This window comes from Falco naumanni, chromosome 4 (genome assembly GCF_017639655.2).
Source record: "Falco naumanni isolate bFalNau1 chromosome 4, bFalNau1.pat, whole genome shotgun sequence".
NCBI lineage: Eukaryota > Metazoa > Chordata > Aves > Falconiformes > Falconidae > Falco > Falco naumanni.
Genome location: NC_054057.1, coordinates 100,314,171 through 100,332,991, shown reverse-complemented (window position 1 = coordinate 100,332,991; position 18,821 = coordinate 100,314,171). Strand labels below are relative to the sequence as shown.

The 18,821-nt window shown below is 42.8% G+C and overlaps 1 protein-coding gene across 3 annotated transcripts in view; it reads left to right on the top strand.

Annotated features, from left to right (window-relative positions):
- The window catches only part of SLC6A6 (solute carrier family 6 member 6), a 121,246-nt gene that overhangs the window by 2,760 nt on the left and 99,665 nt on the right, over positions 1–18,821 (top strand). For all 3 annotated transcript variants that reach the window (XM_040593459.1, XM_040593462.1, XM_040593456.1), the window contains one exon: positions 16,252–16,333. In XM_040593459.1, the coding sequence (XP_040449393.1) occupies positions 16,273–16,333 (61 nt within the window). In that variant the 5' untranslated portion in view covers positions 16,252–16,272. Of the gene's footprint in view, positions 1–16,251; positions 16,334–18,821 lie in introns of those variants that run through there.

The following is an 18,821-nucleotide window of genomic DNA, read 5'->3' as shown; positions in this document are numbered from 1 at the left end:
GCTTCCCTGTATATTGCCATCTTTTCTTGGTTTATACAAAAACATACTGCTGCATATAGATTTTTTTTTTGCTGCTGCAGTTGGTTCAGTGGTGGAACTGGGCAGACTTGTGGCAGATCCAGGTGTGGGCAGTATTCTCAGCATAGAGACCGTTTGTGAAATGGTCTGGGTGGTGTCTCACTGGTGGCACGGTTTCTGTTGCATTCTTATTACCTGGTTTCTAGTTTTGTGTAATAATGACTACTAATTAACAACCTGTTGGCTAGTTCTGAGAGTTATCCTGGATCGTGTCCTTTCATAATAGGGGATTGATAAATGGCAGGGGAATCACTTCCAGTCTTGCACTCCTTCAAAGAATCCTTTAACAACGCACAGTGTTTCTTGGTGCTGCATAATATCTATTTCTGAATTCCAGCTGCAGCTGGGGCCTTCTTGTTTTGCCCTGCTGGAGTTGCTGAGACTGTTTCATTTGACAGGGAAGTACATTCCAAGAAGAAATACTAAAATTATGTTGAACAAAAGTATATTTAAAATATTTCTACCCAATCTGAAACATGATTTCGCAGGCTCTTGCAGAGTGTCGGTAGTGTAGCCAGCTGCAATATTAATGGCACTTTACTGAAAAAGTACCAGAGCCCTCTAACTCTCATGTAATAAATGAATTGTAGATACCACTCTCAGCACAAGTAATTAGCAGGATTTATACTGCGTCCTCTGTAAAGAATGAGTCAGTTCTCCCACACTCAGAGCATGTGGAAATTCTCATGGAAAATGCAGCTGAGTACACTTAATTATTATCATTTCATTTAGGTACTTTTTGCTGTAGATGACAATGTCATCATAAATAACGAATTTCATGAAATTTCATACCTTTGTGCTAACACATCCAAGCTTTGTAAAGGAAAGTTACAGCCGAGTATTGCAGTTTTAGAAGATTAGCATAAATTAAGAAAACTATTTTCACAAACATAGAATTTTTGGTAGAGCAAAAGTACCTCACTTGCAGTATCCAGCAATCAGAAAGTGAAATTCTTACACATGTTTACAAGCAGGGGAAGCTCAGGATGTCACATGATTTCCAGTAACACCCCTTACGTAGATATTTAGATGATGAAAGCAATGAAAAAAAACTTGCAGTTACAAGTCTCCTGAAGATGAAATATTATCTCTGTGTAGCCATGCTCCCATATGTATGGCATGAGGCTCCTTCCCCCTTTGTTCCAAGAATTTATATCACTAGATATTTCAGAGAAGTCACAGTCCAAAACTGAATGTGTGGTAGCTGATACAGGGGGGGTGACTTTTTTTGGGGGAGCTCACAGCGACTGTATCCAGTAGAAAGAAAAGCATAGCTCCTTGTGTACCTGACTGTTAGTAGCTAATTAAATAAGCAAATCTCAGGTAAATAGGAGTGTAACAGAGGGAACAACTTTATGACAATCTGAAAAGTAGAATCTAGGAAAGGAAGGGTCTACTCTTTGCTAATAACTTAAATGTGTATTTTTTACCAACTCTTCACCTCCTGTCATTCCCAAATGACTACAAGCCTTGCTTCTACCATCTCCCATAGAGGACAGTATAGCTACAAAGAGATATCCTGAAATAACAGGGTTTATTTATGTTGTTGGACAAATAATGTGAAAATATGCTGCTGCTGCTATTAATCTTGCCTGCACAGGCTGAGATCCTTGTTCAACGCCAATGAAACAGGTTAATTCCTTGGGTCTGAGGTGTTCTTGGTGCCTCATCTGACTCTTCCTAGGTATCTCCGAGTCAGATCCTGTGTCCTGAGGTGTGTGTTCTCTCTTTCTCTCTGGATACCTATGAATGCAGTGTGGAGAAGGCGTTTGTGCAGCTAGGTGAGGTTTATCTCTTTGCTGACTCCCTGGACTATGGTTAAAGGGGAGTTTGGAAACTGAACAGAATCATTATATCAGACATGGTCCAAAAGTGCTGTGTGTTTTCCCTTTAGAGAAGGGAGCTGACTTAAGTCACAATAAAAGCAATTGTGGGATTTTTGGAAGGGAGTAGATGGCATAGGGAGAAAGCAATGTGTTGCAAGTGGTTAGATCCAGCCCATGGGTACCATATGTTTTGAAATCCTTGTGGTCTGGATAGTGACCAGCCAGTTTTAGCCTGAGGGTCCCAGCTCTACCCCACTGAGCAAGGAGTTCCTGCTGCTATAGAGCCCCAAAAGTGCCTTAGCACCCTGGAGACCCTCTGTCACTTATCAACGTAAATAGAAGTAGAGCACCTTTGCAACAGGCAGTTTGCAAAGAGAACTGGAGGTCACTGCTGCCCATACGCTGCTTTTCTGCAGGCTGCTGCTTTGATAAGTTTCTGCATCATCAAACTTCACCAAAATCTACATTTGGAGTGTGGATTTCCTCCAGACAAACCTTGGGCTGGTGAAATCTGCAGAAGAGGGAGCCTGGGCAGTGTAGAAATGTCAGCATTGACTGCTGGATGCAGAATGAGATCTGAAATACAGGGGTCTGGAAGGCAGAAACTTTGTGTTATGCAGCCTTTCTGGTCTTATAATTAAGATATTGGTACAACCGAGCTCCTTCTTTCATAATGCACTCCTGTGGTGGCTACCAAAACTACTCCTACAGAAGTCTGCAGCCAGTTATCCAGATAATGAAGAAGGGCAGGGAAAGGGAGGGGGGACATTACCCACAGCTAATACGAAACATGTGCCAGTGGGAGTGACTATTCAGTGTGTTCATCTTTTAAAATACAGTAAGTGCATCTCCTTAGAGCACAGGGATAACCTAAGGCACCGAGAAACTGTCAGCAGGTGTGAGTCTGTGTCCTGGCTGTGATGCAGCAAAGCTGTGGGGGAAGACAGAGCGGGTCCGTCCGTGGTGGCTCAGGTAATCCATCCGTGGATAATTGAACACTGTGTCCACGATGTGATTAGACTGTTTTCTTTGTTAAAGTATCCATTGTCAGTCTGACATAATCAAAAGTCCTGCCACTTATGTTGATGTTGTTCTTTATTCTAATTAGTACCTGGACTTGGAGGGGATCTTAAAATCAGCTGGGCTACATAATGTAATATATAATGTAGTTTTTTTACATAAAATACAGGGATAATATTGATGAGGAAGAGGGGAGACTACAAAACTCTGTAGAGTGCGTGGCAATGCAGCTCATAATCATCTTTTGCAGATTACTTGACTTCAGTGGTAGAGGCTTATCTTCCTGTAAGTAGAAACATTCCTCTGCTGTGAAATAATCTCACTTTTTATCTTCCATCTCCTTTATTCTTTCTGGAGAAAACAGCAAAAGATAAAATATCCTCTGGTGACCCCTACATCTCAAGAGTCCTTAATGCTGTGTGCCTTTCATGACAGGTAACTTTCTAACAAGCCTTGCTGGAGGAGTTTCACCATTCTCATTAAAATGGTTTGTTGGCTTTAGGACTTTATTCTGCAAGATGAAATCCCTCACCATAGAGAAGATGCAGTACCTTCAGGATCAGTCCCTGCCTGATCCAGCACTGTTGATGCCAGTGGAAGTTTTACCCTTGATTTCAAACCTATTGGGGCTTGAGGCTTGTGGTCCTTTCTTGCCTTCATCCCTTTGGGCAGTTAAGATGCTTACAGAAGGTGTGCAGAGGCCGTGAGACGGGGCAGGCAGGCAGCTTCATGCCACATATGGTGGGAGCTTTGCCCCAAAGTGCTGACAGTCTAAGTTTAGATTTGGCACAATGAGTGAAAGTAATAAACAAAAGTTGGGAATAGGCATGGCAGAGGTCACGGCAGCGGGATCAGGGGTTGCTCTGGTTTGTTAGGTGTATATCCTGATGACTGCGCTGATTAAATAGTGAGTCACCAGCTGGAGGCTGGAAGGAAGAAGCAGGGCACTGGAAGGATGTGGCTGTGGGGAGACCTGGTGAGCAGAGATTAGGAGGACAGTTCATGCCCAGAGGACTAGAATAGCGTCCACTAGTTTCATTGTTTTAGGCATTTAAAACACACTGGGTTAATCACTAACAAAGATGCCCAAGGGAACAATGTTGTATCAGTTATCTTCCTGAGCATTTGACTGTTTTGGTTCTATTTATTCTAGACAAAAGAGCTTATTTGTGATGTTTCATCCTTAGTCTGAATGTCTCTAATTTGGACATCCATTTAATTTGGAAGGTTTCCACGGGATGCCAGTGAGACTGTCTGATTAAAGTCATGACTTAAACCCAAATGTCTTTCTCGGTCCATGTTGCTGACCACAGCTTTGGTTATGAATTGTGAAAGAATGTTAAAATCCAGTGTATTTTTCTCCTTGTAGGCTCTGTTTATTTTTATTTTTAACATTTTGATTGGACAATGAAAAATGTCAGTGATGCCAGTTGCAAGTCTTTAGGTACAAGTCTGCCTTTCAGCCATTGCGTGGGAGTGATTATTTGCTTTTAAAAACTGACAGCTGTGGATTTTTAGTTTCTTTTTCTTCATAACCCCTGGAAGAATATGGCCTTACATAAAAGTCTGCTGTATGAGAGGTAAAACCAGGGCCAAGTTGGGACGACGGCATCTTTTTCCTGTCTCACTAACTTTTTCAGAGAACAGCAGCAACAAACTGAGCAGAGGTTGGAAGAAGTGGCATTGTTGCTTCTGTTTCCCTTGAATTCCTTTCATCAGTCCAGTGACTACATGTGTCCTGATGACACATTTCTGGGTCACACGTCCCAGAAAGATGGGCTATATGGAGATACACAGCATGGAAAGTATTCTAGCTAGAGACTAGTTATGTTGATAGGTTCCACACATGGTGTAAATTTGTATATTCCTCACATGGATTTTATTAATAGCACAAGACTGAGACAGAGAGAGCCAGTTACATTGCTTTTTATGTAAATAAAACAACGTAAATATATTCTTTCTTGCTCCTTATCATATTAAGCTTGCAGATAGCCTGTTACCCTATAAGGCAGCTTAAGCTAGCACACCACCATCGAGAGATGCAGAGCAGCACAAGTCATAGCACAGATTTCCCCAAGCCAGCCTACATGGCCGCAGGAGAGGAGCGAAGGCATGAGGGCATAGCATGCAACACCCAGAACTGAAGAAAGGATAGACCCAGACAGGTATTTAAAAAGCCAGTCTCAAGCGTGACCAAACTGAATCCTTGTTTTCGTTTTGGTCCAGTGGAAACTTTGCAATGGGAGAGTTAGATAGCTTTCTTGGCTCTGCCATCAAGGGGATGCTGGTGCCTCCCCCGGTCAACTTTCTCCCATTTAATGGGATCTGGATTCCTCTCTCTGAAGGATACTGCTCTGGTTAGGAAGTCAGAGGGACAAAATGCTGTAACTGTAGGGTGTATTTATTCTGATTCTTCTCAGGTTCATCAGTCGCTTCCACTGTAATACAGCTAGTAGCAGTAGCAAGCTGTTGCCCTGGTATATGGATTAAATATAGCTGGAGGCACAAACCAGAGTGTGAGGAGATTGCAAATCTAGTCCTCTGTGTACCCACTAACAGGAAAAACTCAGAAATCTCTGGAGAGTCGATCCAGGTATTCATGTCGTCTTCCAGACACTGAATAGAAACACCTGGATGGAAAGGACTTTTATTAGTTGTGACCCCCCTGTGTTAATCACAACCAATTTATTTCATCTTCAGCAACGTGGAGAAGTATGGAAAGGCTATCCCAGTTTGACACTCTCCAGTGAAATCGGGATGAAGACACAGCTGCCAGGTAGCAGATTATGGGGTAAATGAAAAAGGAGAGCTATTATGCAATACAGGAGGCTTGAATTTTGCCTACTAGTGAAATTATTATGCAAATTAGGTTATAATTTGCACATTTCATTTGAAGGACAACCAGAAATTCTGCTGGGAGGCTCCAAACTATGGTAGGAAGAAAAGTCGTCTCTCATTCAGCATCTCTTATTTGAATGGGACATCCACGTTTCTAAATGCAGGCAAGGAAAGGAATACTACCAAACTGGTACAGCAGGCAACTAGGAGTCTGAATCAGGACTTCTTTTCCCAGGTCTGTACCTAACATGCATTTTGACCTTGATAAGTCACTTTCTTTATTTTCAAGCCTCAGTTTAACCATTTTTTAAAAATGGATAAACCAGTATATGTTTCCTATGAGGATACTGTAGGATTTATGGGTTTTTGGATGTGAAAGGTGCTTAGTGTATTATTAAATGGGCTGCATTTTTACAGGTTCACTCTCAGAAAGATGTATCGTATGTAAAATTCAAAACATTCTTCTGTGTCCGTAGGTTTAAATGATGAAAATAAATCAGAAAAATGGTATTTAAGTTCTAAGCAGGATATGGCAATAGGACTATTGCATTTACATTTGTACTGTGAGCAATGAATTAATCATAAATGCTCCAGGCCAATGTGGTTTTCTATCACATTTGAGAGTATGATTTACCTCCTGTACAATCAAAATAAAGACACATTAGTGGCTAAGAATATTTACTGAGTCTGATATGATTTAGCTGTAAAGGAAGAGATTGATTTTAAATTCTACTGATGTCTTTTCCTCTATGTCTCAATTAAACACTCCACATCAAATTCCTGAAATTTTTCTGCCACTACTTGTAATAGGTCAGAAATGTCAGGGTATCCTTGAAGTGGAGCACTCTTCTCCAAGGCACTTTGCATAGCTTAATTAGCACAGTTATTTCTTTTCCTGTGCCTTCTCTAAAGGCTTTCTTTATGTCAGATGCTTCTAGTTATTAGGAATCTGAGCCAGAGGTCAAGTGATGAGCTACTGATCACTCAAGCTAAATGCAATATAATGCAACAGTTCGTATAAGCAGTTTGCAAAATCCTTCTGTGGCCTGTATGTGCAGGGATGCTCCAGGATGCATGTATCTATAGGCTTTGTTCAGCGCAGCACAAGACCCGCATGTGCATTAAAGGACCTTGTGTGGCCGAAGGTCATTATCATTAGATGACTACAGCCATCACTGTGACACTTTCTTTTATTCTACTGTAGCAAGCAAAGAAGCTTTAAAACCATTGAAAAGTAACTGTGGGTTGGTTGGTTTGTGCTGGTTTGTTGGTTTTTTTTTCTCAACAGGCAGTGAGGGACCTTCGTAACATCTTGAAGTAGTTTTGTTGTCTTGAATCCCCAGCCTCGGCTGTATAATTGCTGTAGTTAGCCTGTGTAGCAAATGGTCCTTGTTTTAAGGCCTGGAGCCAGTTTATGTCCCAGAGTCACCGCTTGAATGTTTTTCTCTCCAAGGTTGTTGCCTAAGCAGAACTAGTTCTGATTCTGGCTAGTGATATGTCATTAATATAGAAGTCCTCTAAAATGTTTGCCTATGAAAAGTGAGACTTTAACCCTGAGAGACCAGAAATCTTTCAAACTATAGTCTAAACACAAACAATTCACATAGTCCAGTATATGGTGAGGTCTCTTAACAAACCTTTTCTGAACACAGCCATTACATGAATGTCAGCTGCAGAAGTGTGTTTCACACTGGGATTTTTCCACTTGGCCTTTAGTCAGTACCAATCTGATAATGGGATGAAAAGTGGCCTTGAGGAATGCAGTTCAAAGGAGTTGCACTGTTGAACCTGTGTACCAAGCCTGGCTATGTAAGTCATAGTAATGACTTGTGAAGATACCATAAAATGGGGACAGCCTGTGCAGGGGCATGAAACAGAAGATCTATAGCTCATAGGTGGGACAACTGAGCAGCCAGGCAAGGGGCACTTGGAGAGTGGAAGGCAGCCAAAGGATGCTATAGGAAACAACAGCCATGGCAGTACTGCTGTGACAACAGCTTTCCTCTGTCTCCCTGTACCGGCCTTGCTAAGTTACAATTCTTATTTTGGTTATATGTATACTGAATAAAAACACCTGGATGGAAAGGACTTTTTTTAGTTGTGACCCTTCTGTGCTAATCACAACCAATTTATTTCATCTTCAGCAACATGGAGAAGCATGGAAAGGCTATCCCAGTTTGGCACCTGTGATGAGCCTGAACTGAACTTATTGTAAGCTACCAAATATTCAGAGCCTGGGCTGTGCTCTGAGCTCATCTTTATCGCTATAACAAGAGGTACTCTGACACTCTCCAGTGACACGGTGAAATCGGGATGAAGACACAGATGCCAGGTAGCAGATTATGGGGTAAATTAAAAAGGAGAGCTAGGAAGACTGGATGCATTTTTAAAGACCTGATGACAAAATTACCCCCAAATTCTGAAACCCTAAAGGAGTATGGAGTCACTCAAGTAAAAAAATCTATCCAGATTGCTGGATCTTACCATATAAGAAAGGATAGGAAGCTATAGATAGTAGGAGAGTGCTGGTGCAGTGTAACATACACTGAAATTGGTCCAGGTTTATTGCCATATTCAATGCAGACACTGAAATACAGTGGCTCTCGGAAGAACAATCCCATGTCTTGGGTGCTATTAGTTGGTATCCTTTCCCCTGTATATTAACAATGCAGTAAAACATTGTTGCTAGCAGACATCTGATTAAAAAAAAGCAGCCTACCTTCTTAAAAAAATCCTATTTCCTATCTGTGGTGCTGTAGCTTACCCCTTTTTTGCTAAGGGAAACCTGATAGCCATGTGTATCAATTCAGGCTCAAAGGCACTTGACAACCTCTCTGTCTGTCTGCATTGTTTGTTCACAGTAGCTTTCTCTTTATCAGATCCTGCTATACTTGCTGCAGGATCTCCAAACATTACAGCGGTTTTAAATGCTGAGCTTTTGACTGAGAAGGTCAGTGCAGGTGAACTAACAGTTTGTGTGGCGTGGCAGCCAACAAGGCTGTATCTCAGGAGGGAACAGCCGGATCTGGGATGCAGCACAGTGGGTGGTGGAATTCCTTTGTTCCTGTAGTGCTTCTTGAGATTTCAGATATTGTGATCTGTAAAGGTATTCCTATTTTAGCTGGCAGGCTGTTCAAGAAAACACCGTTATAGTGATGCACCTTTTTTTTTTTGGCTTTTAAGGACAAAAAGCTACCCAAGCCTGAGTACATCAGTCTAGTTGTTGTCCACATTTCACATGTACTCTTCTTGAGTTGCCTATAACAGCACGTAGCACTTCTGAGCTGTTGCGAATGTGGGGATTTCAGAGGCCTTCCTGGCTCTAATGGAGAGGGGAATTGTACGGCCTTTCCATAAGGTTGAAGTCCATGCAGAAAAAGCAGGTCACAACTTGTCCCATTGCCTTGATTTTATATACGGACAAGCCAAGGTTCAGACAAGGCAAACATTTTGACCTAGTTTACCCAGAGAGCAATAAGGAAATAACCTAGAAAATACCCAGGGAATTCTCCAAGTGCAATAAGACAACAAAGTTCAAACCTGAGTCTTCATCCTATGAGCTGTCTGCAGGGCTCTCCACCTCTGCTGGCTTTGCACAGAGCTGGATTTGCCACTTGAGTGCTTTGCAGAAAGAGCAGCTTTCCAAACATCCCTTTTGGTGAGTCTAAGCAGAGGAAAGGTAATGGTTCGTGTCCTGTCTGTTTTGCTTTAGACAGGCTCCGGGTCGCCGTCTCACACGGTGCATGACATTACATGCTGAGTGGGTGAGAGGTGGGTGCGGCTGCTGCCAGGGGGTGCCTGGGCTTGTTGGGAGGATTGTTGCCATTCCTACCCGCTTCTCTCTCTGTGGTCCTTCGGAAACAACACAAGCTATTAGCAATGGTTGTGTGATGTAATTCATTTAGGAGGAAAACTCATAAAAGTTTCTGGCCCTAGTCTCTCTGAGACAGCACGGGGGCAGGGAGATGAGCCCATGAGCTGAGCATGCACTGGGACACTGTTATCCATCCTACGGTCAAAGCTTCACCCAAATCCTCCACTGGAGGGTCCTGGGACTAATTGATCTACAAAAGCACAGACCTTGTAGCAGCCTACTGTGCCCCGGGCTGCCTGCCTGCAAGTTGTTCAGGGTTGGCATGGCAACACTAGCTTCCAGTGGGTGTAGGAGCATCCCTGAATCACAGCTCTACCTGCCGCCCCGTTGCACCTCCTGAGTGCTGCAGGAGTGTGTCATGGGAGCCAGTAAAAGGCTTTCCCTCCCCAAAAATAAATACCAAGAAAAGGGAGTACTTATCTGCCAGGGCCTGCTATTGAAAAACGGATCTCAGTTCATATAAGCAGGAAAAAGACATTGAGGCTTATTTGTATTTCTGCCCCTGAGCACAAAGGGGCTAGAAAGCAGGCGGATCCCACTGATTGTGTGTTCCTCCTGTTTGGAGATGTAATCGGCGTCCACATACTGTGCCACAGCCTTTCCTCATCTCTAGGGGTTGGGTTGGGGCTGGGAATGATGTATAGGGACATCCAGGATAGGGGTGGGGGAGGGCTGGCCCCTGACGCAGCATCTGTCCCCCATCTTCTGATGTGTAGCCCACGCTGCGAGGAGCAATGTTCACAGGGGATGGAAGAAAACACAGGGTCACCCTGTTCACTCAATGCCGACTTACCAACTGGAGAAACAGGCTCTGTGTAAACAGTAGAAATGAAACGGATGTTTCACTCTGCTACTGATAAGTTTATCAGCAAAGCCAACGTGCACTCTGGACCCCTAGGAAAATACACAGAAAATGTGTTAAAGAAAGAGAAGCTGAGGGTCCTCAGCTAACCCCTGGCTTACCACGCCCTGGGTATCAGTGTTGGTGCCTTGGGACACGTTAATCATTTCTCCAGCCAATGTGACTCCAAGGTTGGGATGTTGTTATTTGTAACCACAAAGCCCAACCTTACCTGGGCTCTAGCTGTCGTAAGTGCTATCAAGATGGATGAAAAAGGGCTGTTGCAAAGGTGCTAGGGGAAGAGGAAAGCATGGCAGGGGCAGGCGAGGCGCACGGTTGCTGCTGGGGAGTGCCGTGGCAAGGCTCTGCTGGACCTTGGGTGGGAGGTGAGGCGGTGGCCTCTCCAGCTGGTCTTGGCTGTGAATAGACCATTGTCCTTTGCAAGGAACCAAAGAGAAAACTCTATTTTGCTTCCTTGACTGTGGCACTGAGCCAGTATTGCCTCACCGAGGGCCTGGCCTCCGGCTCGGAGGTCTCGCGGCTCCCAGATGCCTCACCCACGTTGCCTCAAGTGCTTGCTCTGGGGTCCTGTTACACACGGACCGTTTTGGCTGGCTGGATTTTGTTCCCTGCAAGCGAGTGGCTGGAAAGGAGGTGTGCTTCACAGAGCTTATAATAGAAATCTTGCTTTGACCTCTATGACAGAGAGATTAATGCCATTCCAGAATGATATAGTGCATGTTTTTTAAGGATCCAAAGGCAATTCCTGTTTACAGAGCAGGACTGGTGGAGCCTCATAGCATTCAGGCTAGGGCAGTGGCTGTTGGGGATTCCTTTCCCATCACTTCTTTTTCAGGTGGACTTTTTCCCTGCTGAGGGAGAATTTGACAATCCCCATGGATGGCTGAGCCAAGTTGTTGTGCAAAATTGCGCTGCCTGTCTCTGAGACAAGAGAATGAGGAAATTCTTGCACCTATCCCTATCCCTTCTCATCAAAGGAAACCACACTGGACCTTCTTTGGGGTGATTCTTTCTGTTTTAGAATTTCATGGCTGAGATCCACAGAAACCTAGCCAATCCTTACAAAAAATCAGTCATTGACAGTAAAGGCCTATTTGTAATAGCCTTGGAATTCCTTGATTTATCTAGCTCTGCAGGTGGAGTCTTAAAAGCTTTGATCCATAGCGGTCTGACCTACTAATCCCAATTATACGCTCAGGACCGTCACCTTTACCTCTGTCGGTGTACAGGCACTGAGTGCTGGGCCTGTGATTTTTATTGCCACCATGCCTGCTTTTCCAAGAAGTACAAAAGGCTGAAAGCACTGTGAACAAAAGGAAAGTATTCATCTGCTAATAGCATCAGCCCTTGCATTTTTAGTCCTCTTTCTGGAAACCAGAATGTACAAGAACTTCTTTCTGGGTAAGTGTGTTCCCATATCCATGAGGATATAATGCAAGTCAACCGTCTGAGCCTTGGTGAGCCAGTGGAGAGTCAGAAGTGGCACAAGCCTGGAGTCCACTGTCTAACGCAATTCCTGGCACAGTCCCGGAGAGAAAACACAAAAAGGCCATACACCCAATGGAGTAAATTCATCATTTTACTGGTGGTTGGATTGTCAGGGCCCAGAATTTAAGGAAAAGGGGCCTTTAGTGAGCTCTTGTGTTTTCATATGTGATTGTAGATGGACACTCAATGACCCATGGATGCTTCTTTAGGTGGGACATATCTAACTTGTTATTAACAATTACGTTATAGAAGGACTGTCATGTTTATACACTGGCAGGGAACAACTGAGACTAGAGTTGGAGGCACGGATTTTAGATGTTTTTAGAGACTTAAATTCATGTTTCCAGGTGCTAGCAGCACAAATGAGGAGATATACAATCATGGAAATCCACCACGTAGGATATTAGCAATATGGAGCTTTCCTTGAAGGGAAGTTTGAGGCACACTTAGCATATGTAAAGCTGCATTATTTACTCCAGGAAGATGATGGTGTGAGTTGATGACACACCTTCCTTCCCCTCTCTACTTCTCATTTTCTCTCTGTATTGAAGCCCTCTGACCTTGGAAACCTTTTACATCTCTGCAAAGCATGACTATCCTTTTCTCTTTCTCATGCTCTTTTTTTTTTTTTTTTTTTTTCACGGTGTATTTCATCCAGTTGACTTCAACCCTCTCCCACCAACGCGCACCATCAGTGATGGTGCAAATCACTGCTACCTTTATTGGCTCCAGCCATAACCTGATACAGCTGGCCTGGGATTTTCCGAGGGCTCCTGCGGCAGAGCAGGTTGCAGACCGATTGAGACATGTTTGGTGGTTCAGCCAGGTTTGCCACAAGGGGGGGTGAAGAACGGAAACAGTCTGTGGAAATTTACTGACTCTCTGAAGATCTCATGACTTCTTGCTAAATCTGAAAATTCCCAGTACAACAAGAATAATTGTTTCCAAACTGCCCGTGCATCCTTTCATCATCTACCTGAATGTTGCATGGGCAGTGGCGTTGTTTTGGTCAGTGATAGACAGCCAGTCCATCATTCGCTGAAGGGGTGGAAGATAAGGAATTCATTAGTCGAGACACTAGTTTCTAGTACAAAGAACTTCCACACAGATGGTGAATTTAATATATATATTTTTTCAACAAGTTAGCACATAGTGTGCCAACTCTTGTGAAATATATGCACATTAGGAGTATGAGTGGGAGCAAATAAGGTTGTGAGGAATCTTTCTGCGGCTTCTGTTTTCAAACAGTGATTTGCAAAGAAGTCTTTTTCTTGTCTCTTTTTTTTTTTTTAATGTAAGGTTAATATGTACGAAGTGCTTTAAATCATCTGAAGTAGATCGTGGCTATGACTAAGAGATAAGGAGGGATTTGTCTGTCTGACAAACTTCCCCTCTGTTTTTAGAAAAGGTTGGTATTTTCAGAAGTGGTAATATACCACTGAGTGCAGAAGCAGGCGCGTAGTGTAAATTGGAGTTCCACCAGTTCACGGGCTGAGCAAAAACTGTTAAAATGCAACATACTTTGAGGCCCAGCTCTCTGTCCCACACAAGAAGAGCCTCCAATTATGTCTCTTAAGTAAAGCTCTTAGTCTCCAGCCCCCCAAAAAATCAATGTAATGCCTACTACAAAGTCAATAGGAATTTTGCTGTTAAGACAATTAATGTTCTTAGTCATCTTTACACTGGACCATATCATCCACCTATCAGAATTAGCGGTGTTTATTGAAAAAAATTGAGGGAGGGAGAGAGGAAAAAAGCCAGGAGAAATCAGAGAAAAATTACCCGAGTCTGTGTTGTGCCTCTGGGCAAGGCACAAAGTGAATCTGAAATGTAATTTCTAAGCAAGCGTGGCTAGAAGTAGAAACTGCAGTGGGGATGATGAGACCGCCAGTGCGGTCAGCTCAAGCCCCGTCTCAGGCGGTGGCCAGCAGAGCCTGCGCAGCTCATTCAGTGCACAGGGCAAGGCCCTGGTAGTGCCAGGAATGGGATGCAGGCTGGTTTTGCTTTAATATTTTTGAAAAAGCTTTGTAAAGGCAAGGGACTGGCTCGTGCAGCTGTACTGAAGTCATGTAGATGGAGACCTGCCTACACAAGCTTGCTTTTAGGGCTGGGGGTGAAGGGACAAGGTAGGAAGCTGTATATGTTCCATATGGTGTTCCTATAGTGGAGTCCATTTTCTGAGCCTTTGCTGGGGTACTGCTGTGTTGAAATACTAATTCAAATACTAACAAAACTGTAGCAATTTAGGGCAGGAATAGGATATTTGCAGGTGGATAATTAGCTAACTGGATAATGATGATCTCCTGTTATATGCAGCCAAAAACTTGGTTGGGTACAACCAAATTTAGGGCAAGATACAAAATATATTGAGATCTGACATATTGAAAATTCTCTGCATCTGTCCAGGAAACAGTAAAGATGATAATCCCAAAGACCCCAAGAAAATTTAAAAAACATTCAAGATCAGAAAATGAAGCCCGGAGAAAACCAGACACATTGAAGACAGCAGGACTGCAGCCCCATACGTCATATAAAATGAATGCAGTTCATCATGCTGAATTGTTCATGCTCAGACCATATATGTTCAGTTCTTGACAAAGTAATCTCTTTACAAAGCTACATAATGCAGCAGAGTCAGCTAAGAACGAGTTATAAACAAAGAAGCTATTCAGCTGTCAAAGCAATTTTCAGCTATATTAAAACAGAATAGGATGGGATGGATTCTGCTGAGCCTTCTGCTGCTCGCTGTCCCGGGGAGCCGTTGGCATTGCATGTGTGTAAATCGCGTGGCGAGAGGGAGTGTGTGGCACACGGGCAGCTGCCCACGCAAACACATGTACACACACGTGCATGGGATAATCGCCTGCCGCTTTCCTGGGCTCATGTTAGAAATTGCAAAATGCTTATTTAAATTGCATTTTCTGCCTGCACTTGGGGATGTCACCAAGTTCTGTCCATTCCGATGACGTGTTTTGTTTCCATAGAAACCAATGTACTTTGGAGAAGGAAAAGCAGAAGGAGACTGAGAAAAGCAGAAAAATCGAGCAGAATAAGAGAACTGTGGGGTGTGAATAGATCATTTGCGTCTTGAGGCTTTTAACAAAGTGACTTACGCCTTAAGGTGGCAAGATGCCTTATTTATTTATGGGTGTGTCACTCCAGAATAATTCAGATCCATTCAGATGTATGTCAATTAAGTAAATGCAGAATCCTATTTCTTCATATATACTATCCACCATCAGATAGTCTGTGTCTGTACCGGAGAGGCCAGGCTTCAAGTGTGCTTTCTGCTGACACACGACTTTTGCTGTTTGCTGTGCCTCCGGTGTCATTAGCAGGTGTTTCCTATCTCCATCCCCAAACTGGGGAAGGAGGCAGGGCCTGGGAAACTACAGATTTCAACTAAGGTTCAATGAAATACCTGTCAAGTCTCCCATAAAAAAGCTGTATATGATCTGTACCTCCCAAGGGGTAGGCGGGGCAGGGAGAGGCATGCTGGAGCTGTTCTATGATATTTTTTTTCCTTCTTAAAACAGCCAACTTGCCATTGAATCATTTAATCACTAATTAAAAATCCTGGATAAAACAAGCTGTCTACAGCTTTCTGGCAAGCATCCCACTGACTTCAGTAGGACTAAGATTTTACCCTTTCCTTGACTGCAGAGCTTGTTTGTTGTCGCTTCTTTTTCTTTAGCTGTTCTATGTGGTTTATGCCAGATTTTTTCTTAGATGCATGTTTTCTTTTCCTTTTCCCAAATATTATCTCACTACAGCTCCAGAATCAAAGGGTCATAACATGATGGATCCCAAGAGGTAGTCCATCACCAGGCTAGCTGTGCTTCGCCCACATCCTTTTCTGCTGTGACCTAGGAGAGGATAAGGAGTAGACGTGAGGGCAGCAGGAATTTCAGCAGCTAAAGGCTACCTCGAGTACCTCTGTGCAGGTGTAAACTCAACTCGCAAGCCCTTGTTGCCAGATCTGTGTGGTGCATAAGGGGGTCCCTCAGCTGGTAGCTGACCAGCTGGAAAAGGGATGGACCTAGAGCATCAGCTGTTTCACCACCAAAGGCTGAATGCCAGGAGGAGGAACAGAATCCTGTATGTGTGTATTCTGTATGTGCAAATGCTGTTGGTAACAGAGCAATATTCCCGTTCTGTTTGTGCCTATTCTTTGGTACGTGTCTTTCTCCTGTCTTCCCCTTTTGTGTTTATCAGTCATATATTCTGTATTTAACCAGTCATATCTTCTCTAATTTTGCTTTCAGAGTCTGCCTTAGAAGAGACCTATGCCGTTTTTGCCTGGAACTGAACAACTAAGATGCACCCCCGCTGGCTGCTTGCTTGAAGGTAGGGATGTGCCAACAAACCCCAAACCCTGCCTCCCAGGGGCTTTTTGGCAGAGCACGCTCGACTTTTTGACTTTCTGCTGTGTTCATGAGAAGCTACTCTTGGTCACACACGGCCCATGTATGAGGGACCTGAGCCAACAAAAATTGCCATGACCTACTGCATTCTTCAAAGCTTAGGGCACCAGAGCACGAATCGACAGCAAACACCCTAATCCTTTACCAACACACTGGGTGGTAAAACCCACAGCAGTTGCCTGTAGTGTTGATGTGATTTAAGCCCGTACTCTTTAATTTATCTTTGTGCACCCAAAGCCATGAGATCTAACAGTACTGACAGTTAAGAGTCTCATTTGCTGGTTCATCGACAAATTATAAGAATAAAAAGAAACTACGTGAAGGGAGCTATGATTTGGTTGAGCAGCTCTAATCTTGGTTGTTTTCCTTGGCTTTAAACTTTGATTTTTACAAGTTATATGTTAAATGCTCTGCTTCACTTCTTTGTATCCAGACAGAAACAGTTTGTAAAAAATGTGCTTTGTGGGTAATGTAGAATTTTGCTCCTCTGGGGAATCCATCAGTGAGGATGTTTACTATATATTTATAAGATCCCTTGTAGATCTTTAGACTGGGCTCTCAGATGTTCATTCTCTTGGACTTTTTATTGCTAACATTTATTCTTCTTTTAATGGTGAACTCTCAGAACAATGCAGAGGGCTCAGTTCAAACTCCAGGCAAATCTTGCATCACTCTTGGCTTGCAACTGGGCTTCATGCAGGACTCGGCAAGATTTCATTCAGCCTTTTCTATAGGGTTTGTTACAGTTCTCTGGGGCGGGCAGGGAAAATTACTTTTGGCTTTAATGTTCTGTTTTAGTTAGTCTGTGATTTGCTTGTTCCAGAAGCTGGACATTATCTTTGATATTTTGTCATTCTGTAAAGCAACACTGAGTACAAGACAGAGCGACAAAGCATCTTTCATGGTCCTGCTGATTCATTTCATGTACTTCTGTGAGGTGATGAAATCCCTTGGTCATGTCAAAGCTGCTCATTTCTAGATACCTGCTAATATCTAAATACTAGATATTATGTGACAAGTTTAAAGGCCAGAAGATGACATTCAAGGCTGATGTCAGTACTCAAAAAAGTAATCTTCTGGAAGGGAATGTAACTTTACCTGTGAGTGAGGAGAATTTGCATGACTGTAAGCTCAAGATGAGCCGTTATTCAAGTACAAGGATGAATGAGAAAGGTTAAAAGAACTTAAAAAAAAAAAAGTCTGTGCAATCCAAGTGTACTGTTTATAATCTTTTTGTACCAAAACAAAATTTGTGATGTACTTCGACTTGGGATTTTCCAGAGTCATCGATGTAATGCTGGTTTTCATCTTCTCTTGTCTTGCTGTTTCCTGACTACCCTTCCCAGGGTTTGGAATTTTTATCCTCATTTTCCTCTTTTGCTTTTAATGAAATAACAAAATTAGTGTTTTGACCTCAGAGTCTTCTCCCACACTAGAGGATTTAAAATTGCTAGGTGAGAGTCAGCAGGAGATTATGATACTCAGTCTAATTTCCTCAGAAATGTTATAGCTGAAGTATTTATAATAATAAGGCTTTGTTGCTGGAACCTCTGAATGCCAAGACTCTGAAAGAGGTAACTGAACCAGCAAGTTCTGGAAATATTTCCTAGATAGAAACTCAGGAGGAGTAGGGGAACACCAGCAATGTAATTGTATAACAGAGCATGTAACTTTTTAGCAACAGAATTTCCTTGTCAAGTTTAGAGTTTTTTGTTTGGACGAATGGCTTGTGTAGAAACTGAAGATTTTTAGTCTCTGTGCTGTTCCAAATGTTAAGCTTTTGGTTTTCTTGATGTGGGGGTTTTTTTGACATCACTTAGTGATGATGAATCCATGTTTGCATGGCATGATTGGTCAGCTCAGACATGCTTAATGACTTATGCCTTATAAACTACATTTGACCCAGTATCATTTGTTGTTGGAAGGAGAGTCTGCTGCATTATGCAAAGTCAGGAAAATTTACTTCTAATCAAAAAGTTTTGCCATGGTAGAAGTCAACAAGACTCAAACAGTGCACAATACTCCTGCTCATTTCCTTTCAAGGACTGAATCTTGCACATGGTATGTCTTGAGAATGACAGCCGCAAGCAAATTTTTAGTCACACGGCTATTCTCAAAAGTAACTAAAACTGGATGCAAGGGAAGATCTGTTTCATAATAATCCAACATATTCACAAATATTTTCTCACTGTTTCTTTACTACTTGTCAGCTGTCCTTTCTTTTCTTCTATTCCCTTGTATTTCTTCTTAGGTTTGTGTTTTGATGATGCCTGTTTTGTTCCCAGAACCAATCTTTGCATTTATAGTAGATGGTTTTGAATATTGATGAATCTACATATACAAATGTAGCTATATAAAGTGGCTGCTTTTCTATGGAGGTTGGTTGCTTTCACTAAACAACAGAGCAGACC